This window comes from Microtus ochrogaster, chromosome 2, assembly GCF_000317375.1.
Source record: "Microtus ochrogaster isolate Prairie Vole_2 chromosome 2, MicOch1.0, whole genome shotgun sequence".
Lineage (NCBI taxonomy): Eukaryota > Metazoa > Chordata > Mammalia > Rodentia > Cricetidae > Microtus > Microtus ochrogaster.
The window spans coordinates 45,055,091-45,062,708 of NC_022010.1; the positions used below are offsets into that span (position 1 = coordinate 45,055,091).

Below are 7,618 nucleotides of genomic sequence, written 5' to 3' on the forward strand. Positions count from 1 at the left end.
TCTAGAAGAGCTAGTTCCAGTACAGGAACCAAAAAGCTACGGAGAAACCCTGTCTCAAAAATAAAAAAATAAAATAAAAAAAGAAAACAGCTCCACAGTACCTGCATACAGCACAGTCTCGATGCGGTCTTTGATATGAGCCCGGCTACTCTCCGCACCCAGAAGGGGCGATGTCCCATTGGGAGCTGGAACAACAAGGGGCCCGACGAGGAACGCACATGCTCCACCGAGGTAACTCAGCATTGATGCAATTGCTGTGGCTGTGGCTCGTTCATCTGCAGAGAACCATGTCGTAGAGAGAAACGGGGCTGCATTCATGACAGTTGGACCTGCCAGCCCGTTTAATATCTGTCCTCCGTGGATTAATCTGGAATTAGGAAAGTTACAAGGCAGGACGATATTTGAAACAAGCATTTTCTAAATCAAAAGGATATTGTTAAACAAACAGCAGTTTAACTATGGTGATTAAAATGTATATGTAAAATAATGGCATTCTGAGAAGGTGAGCCACTCTCAATGGCACGGTGACTCTCTGGGAGGGATACTAAGTGCACCTAGGTGCATTTACTCACTTCACAAATACTAAACTAAGAACCTGCGATAGCCTTGGCATGGTGGCTTGAATAGGAATGGCCCCCACGATCTCTTAGATATGAATGGTTGTTCAACAGGGAGTAGCACTATTAGGAGGTGTGGCCTTGTTGAAGTAGGTGAGGCCTTGTTGAAGTAGGTGAGGCCTTGTTGAAGTAGGTGAGGCCTTGTTGAAGTAGGTGAGGCCTTGTTGAAGTAGGTGTGGCCTTGTTGAAGTAGGTGAGGCCTTGTTGGAGGAACTGCTTCACTGGGGATGAGCTCTGGGGTTTCAAATGCTCCAGCCAGGCCCAGTGTCTCTTTCTCTGTCTGCTACCTACAAATCCAGATGTAGAACTCTCGGTTCCTCTCCAACATCATGTCTGCCTGCATGGCACCATGCTTCCCACTATGTTAACAGACTACATCTCTGAACTGTAAGCCAGCCCCAATTAAATGCTTTCCTTTATAAGAGTTGCCATGGTCATGGTGTCTCTTCACAGCAGAAGAACACTGACTAAGACACCTGGTTCATTTACCCATTATTGTTTCAATTTGTTAAAATAGGAGAGCCCAGGCTTGGAAGAAACTTGCCAAGGTGCTAACAAAGCAAGTCAAAAATTAGATTAAAAATGCATTGTTTTTTCCTAGTAGACTACTTGCCATTCATTAACAGTCCTTAGAAATGATTCAGGTGAGCTCAATATTTCATGCCCACTCTATGCCAAGTTTTGAATGCTATCCATATACAAAATAGTCACCAAGACTCTTCTAATGTCAGAGAGAAGTTGCTCTAGCCTGGGTGGAGACCCAGCATTCCAATCGGGCTGGTTCATTCATTCACTTGATGCACCTAGGGACCAGCCCTAGGACGGTGGACGCACCTAGAGACCAGCCCTGGGACAGTGGATGCACCTTAGGTGGAGCTAGAGAGACAGACAGGCAGAATCATTCATTCTTTAATGAGACAGATGGAATTATTTGTTCTTTAATGAGATACTGAACTTTTCCTCCCCAGAATTCGTGCTCCAGAGCATCAGCCTAGAAGGCTGCAGCCATGTAGGTGGTAAGCCTGCCTGCTTTGCTGAATTATTAGAGTGAGGCTCTCTCTCCTTTCCATCTCTTTTCTAAGCACCAGTTGGCTCCCTGTCCACCCTGTGTCTGACCTCTATGCCAGTACAAATGGCAATGCTTTTCCCCTTCTCTTTTCCATCGCCTCCTCCAGGCAGCTGCTGAAGTTTTACAGCCTGCCTGCTCTGGAGATTTACAATAAAATGTTTTCCATTTCAGTCCATACTTGAACTCTTTTACTAAAGAGACTAAGAACCCCAGGGTGGGACCATGATTCCCCTGCATCACTGTCTGGATCATGTGAGCAACTAGATGTCTGAATCCCCCTGGGCACTGAGACTCCACTTCTTGTACTTAACGAGAGGTAGATTTAGACTCCGTGTGCACTTCCTGGAACCTTTGGCTAATGAGACCTTTTAAAGGTATGTGTGTGTTTTGAGGACTGGACCCAGGGCCTCATGGCCCCACAGTTCCAACGCCCTCCCTTCTGACTTCAGTTTCATGTTGCATGGGTTAGTGAAGGACAGGCTCACTGTCCTCAACTGTTCTCTTGTCACTTTTCCAAATCAGCTACCTAGCACTCTTACCTCTCGCTGCCAAACCCTCGGCCCCTTCAACACTCCTGCTCACATCCCAGAGCGATCCGGTGTTCATGGAAGTCTGGGCAAGAAAGGAAGGCAGGTTGGCGCCTCTGCTGAGGAGGGAGGGGCCCAGCAGGTGACCTTCTCCTACCTGAGCTTTTTAAGTAGTGCATGCATTTTCAATTCTTTCTCTCTTTTTACTTTCTAGTAACTGGTATCTCAAGCCATTTAGAAAAAACATTTCCTGAATGCAGAAAGAAATAATAAACCAGCATGGAGGAGGAGGCAGGGGCCTATGAGGGAGCTAAGAAATGAAATATGCAAGCCAGGCCTGCTCTTCTCCCCATGAATGCTGGTTGGATTATCTGGAGGGAAAATGGCTCTAAATGCCATTAATATTCCTAGGTTCAAAGACGAAAAAAGTTAAGATCTCTTGTGTAAGGGAAATAATTTGCTAGGTAAAGAATTGAATTCAAAATGTTTATGTGATGAAATAGTTCCTCTAAAGTCAGCAGATCCCAAGATACCCACAGCAATTCTATCACGTGGAACCTTCTCCACTGTAGACCTGTTTAAGCACAATTAGCAAGCAACTAAACTGTTTAAAATCATCAAGTCAGCAGCAGGGTATGGTGGCGCACATCTCTGATCCCAGCACTTAGGAGGCAAAGGCAGACAGATCTCTGTGAGTCTGAGGCCAGCCTGGTCTTTTGAACATGCTCCAGGGCAACCAAGGCTACACAGAAACCCCGTCTCAAAACGAATAAAGAAAATAAACCCAAAATAACAAAATCCTCAAGTCACTCAAATGCATACATGGGATCAATACGTTTTTAGAGATTTCAATTTAGCAATTCATAAAAAGCAAAATCAGGTCTGGCAAGATGGCTTCAGGTGCTTACTGCCCAGCTTGACGTCAGAGTTCAATCCTTGGGAACCACAAGTGAAAGAGAATCAGGGCTCCCACAGGCTGTCCTCTGACCTCTATAACCATGCCATGACACACATGTACTGTCCCCACCACACTCCCCATACTAAGGGGGAAAAAAGGCCATTGTAAAGGTCAATATGCCATACTGTCACAGCACGCTGGGCAGGGACAGGGCGGAAGATAAGGCAAATTTGTTTCTGGCCAGTAAGCCACGTGACACAGCAGGAATGGTTAGGCGCTGCCCAGGGCTATTCAAAGGGTGTAAAGCTTCCTTACTGGAAACAGCAGGCCAGATGGGGTCTGGTCGTCCGTCTGTCAGCGCAGCTGGATTCCCTTTTTTCCTCCCAGCCTCCTCACCTCTGTCACCAACCTCAACTCCTCTGGCTTCCTTTCTCCCACCACTGTAAGCCAGTGGAAAACGGATGAGACCTCACTTCTTAAGCATGGGATAAAATTAGGCTTTCCATAGCAAGCAGTGAGGAGAGTAAGATGGAGGCCCCTCTGTACCCACAAACCTGGAGAGCAGCGACAAGAATGTGGACTGTCAAGGTTTGCTAGCAAGGTGCTGACCATGAGGGATCTGAATCCTACAGCGGCCCTAGGCACCTCTGCCTTCAGTTAGGGCCCTGTACACAGAGAGGACAAGCCCTGAGGGACACGCAGAATGGCACTCAAGTAAAGCTGCACCGCTTTTCATATTATCCAATATTATTAGATTTTCAAAAAAAAACATGCCAACAGCTCAAGTTCAGTCCCAAGAGCTACACTCTGTGTTTTCTAAGTACCTGATGTTTCGGTTTGCATTTAATGATATTCTGCTATCTCATCCTTTAGCTTTCTGGCATCATGGAACAAACACCTACGATTTCTAAATGATTCCTATGCAGGATATGTTTTATCATTTAAATTTTTATGGCTAAAAGCGATTTCAGACCAAGAGGTGCACTGAGCCCAGCGCACTTCCATCCTGAGCAGCCCTACTTTACCAGCCCCCAGGGTATGACTTGCACTGCTGATGCCAGAGACTGACATTTTTAAAAACATAGCAGATATTTCCTTGGGGTAAGCCAGTGTTCTTTACTTAAATTCTATTTTTAAATATGAAATATTTTAGAGTTCATAAAAAAATTACTTACCTCTTAGACTTAATATGCCAACAATTCAGAAACATTCTCCCAATTGTTAACCTCCCATCAACATAAACTCACTGGATACTGAAAACAGGAGGAGAGCTAGAAATAGCCTGCCTTCGTTGTAGCCCAAGAACGGTTCAGAACTAACTCTAGGAAAAGGGAAGTTAGGTGAGGAGAAACAGAAACCCTGGGAAAGTCCCAAGCTTGGACACTTTGTTAGAGCTTCTATTTTTAAATGAAAACTTAACACACTTCCAAATCTTTAAACAACTTGGCCAATTAATGACTAAATTACAAACACCCCAAGTATCCGCAATGCTCAAGGCAGCTGCAGCCGTCACTGAAGAGAACATAAAGCTTGGGCCCTAAAGACACTCAACATAGGAACGTCTCTAACACCAAGAGAAAGAGCAGAGAAATGGTAGCGAGAAGACTCAGCCTCTGGGCTCTCCTGACTTCCTTAGCGGTATAATCTTTGCTGAACCACTCATTCACCTGTTTCAGTTTCCACAAGGCTCTTTATCATTCTAACAGGCTGTTTCACAAGGCCCAATACAACAACCTTTTAGCAAGATACGGGAGGAAAATGGATTTAGTCCTGGTCTGAGAGAAGCCTGCATCCCCTCACACTGCCTCGTACCCTTTTTCTTCCAACTTTTATTTCATCCTCTTGATTAAGTACATGCATTCATAGCAGAAAAAATCGGAAAGAAATGCAGAGAAGAAAAACTTCATCCATAGACTCCACACATCACTTTGGTGGCTGTTACGACTATCTTTTTTTTCCAGTTGTTTTCTGGTCAACAATTAGGCGGGGCAATCACAGATATTATATTGAATATACAAGTTTTATGTAGTAAATTATTTTGACTTTTTGTACCTCAAAAGCATTTTCTCATTTCATTACTTTCATTATCATAATCAATCTTAAGATAGATGTATAAAAACATTTACCTACTGTCATTAAGTTTTTGATAACTTATCTTTTTAATAGTAATACTGTTGGTGGCAGTCATCATAAGTAAATATTAGCCAATATCCAAATTACCTCTCTGGAGCCAGTAAGGCAAAGGAACCACCCAAGGTTCTGCTGAGGAGTCTGCAGTAATTCACATTTCCATCAATGACAGAGCCTCCTCAACCTGCCTTGAACACCGACATTACACACTCATGCACGTGCACACCTTGCACAGACATTACACACTCATGCACGTGCACACCGACATTACACACTCACACACGTGCACACCTTGCACACCGACATTACACACTCATGCACGTGCACACACGTACTCGTGCACACACATATTCATGCCTCTCATACTAGTTTTCTACTGCTATTTTAATTAATTACCTCCTCTTTATTTTTACTGCACGCTTTGGAAAATCAGAAGCTTACCTTCGTTCTCAGGAAAACCAAGGTGTGGCAAGGCTGCTTTGGGGGAAGAATCTTTTTTTTTTTTTTTCCCTTTTCCAGCTTCCAGCAGCTCCCCATTTTGAGACCTCCCTGCGCTCCTCTTTGGGTTCTGGTAAAGAGTCTTGCGATTCCACAGGCCCTACTTGAACAACCCGGGGTTCTCTCCCCGTTCTCAGGTCAGCTGATTAGCAAGCTGCCTCACACTTTCTTTTCCTATAACAAATACCTCGTCTAGCCTACATATGAAGAAGGGGGGCACTTGCTTCAGAGCTTTGGGGGCTGACTCTCCAAATGTCATCTTTTAGGCCCTGATTGAACACGGCTGTGTGGCTGCCCCATCTCATGCAGACAACAGTGACGAAGCCTGCATGGGAGAACAGACAATAGCCAACCCATGAGGCACTAGAGACAGGAAGGCCTGGTCTTGCGCCTTCTACAAGAACATTCTCAGATCACCATCCAAAGGGTCATGGAGGAATAACATGTGCCCCAAACAAACTAAGGACGTGCCATTACGCCCTACCTCCTTAAAAACATCATATTATACAAGGTTACATAAGACCATTTGTATGCACGTATATAATGTACTTAGTACACACACACACCATGCTCCACCACCCTCGTCTACCCCTCCCCCATCTCACCGGTCCCCTTTGCTCTCTAGACACTTTCACTTCTGGTTCCTGTCATCTGTACACATGTGGCTTTGTGTCTCTATAACGACTGGGATCCACAGATGAGAGAAAACATATGGCATGTGTCTTTCTGGGAATGACTTCATTAGTTTACCATGGTTACATCCATTTTCTGACAAACAACTTTACTCCACTATTCTCTATGTCGGAAAAATCAGACTATGGATGTAAATCTCACTTGTCCATTCTTCTGTTGAAAGACACCCGGAGTGGATCCATAACTCAGCTCTTGTGAATGGTGCTGCAGCAAACACATGTGCCTGCACCTCTGCAAGGCAAACACCGCAGGAGGTATAGCTAGGTCACGTGGTAGTTCTATTTCAGTTTTCTGAGAAACTTCCACACTGATTCCCAGAGTGGTTGGACTAGTTTTTACTCCCACCAGCAGCGGTGAAGTTCCCTCTGTCTGCATCTAGGGCAGAACTTGTGGTTACTTCTGTTCTGACTGGGGTGAGGCGGAATGCCAATGGAGCTTCAAATCTGCATCTCTGATGGCTCGTTATAGTGAACGTTTTCCCCACGTTTACTGGCTATTTGTATTTCACTATTTGAGAACTGTCCGCTCATTTCCTTGGCTCATTAATTGACTGGGTTGTTTGTTGGCATCTGGTGCTATGAGTTCTCACACAAATCCTCTACCGCATATACAGTTAACACTACCTTTCTCTCCACGTGATCATTTCTTTTACTGTACAGAAACTCTTTGATTACATGAAATGCTATCTTGAAGCACTTTTGCGCTCTTTCCTCTGTTGGAGTTTCGGGCCTTCCATTGGTCCTGCTTCCTATCAATACACAGTCACAATACACAGTCACAATGGCCCTTCAGGATACACCTGGTCCACACTCACCAAAGCACAGGCATCACTTCATTCAACCATAGCACTCCTTCATGATTAACATAGCAGTCACAGGTTCAGATCACATGGATCTAGTCTGCCACCTACCTGTAAGTCAAAAGTCCTTCCTTTTACTGCGTTTCTTTTTGGTACTGTTGCTCTTTCTCTTGGTATGTTACAATTTTTCCTTGTTTGTGCAGAGGTGGATACACTGTGCAGTGTTTGTGGCAGGAGGCACTCCGTGGGTGTGCACGTGCATATGTGCACAGACAGGGAGGCCAGAGGCCTGTGTCACGTGTCTTCTCTGACTGCTTCTGAGACACGGTCTCTCACTGAACTCAGTGCTCACTGATTGGCTAGAACGGCTGGCCCCCAGCTCCAGAG

The 7,618-nt window shown here is 44.9% G+C and overlaps 1 protein-coding gene across 1 annotated transcript in view; it reads right to left on the reverse strand.

The window, feature by feature from the left end:
- Positions 1 to 7,618, reverse strand: part of Dirc2 (disrupted in renal carcinoma 2) — a 73,600-nt gene that overhangs the window by 35,641 nt on the left and 30,341 nt on the right. Inside the window, exon 3 of the mRNA XM_005344893.3 lies at positions 102 to 367. Within this exon, the coding sequence (XP_005344950.1) occupies positions 102 to 367 (266 nt within the window). The remainder of the gene's footprint in view (positions 1 to 101; positions 368 to 7,618) is intronic.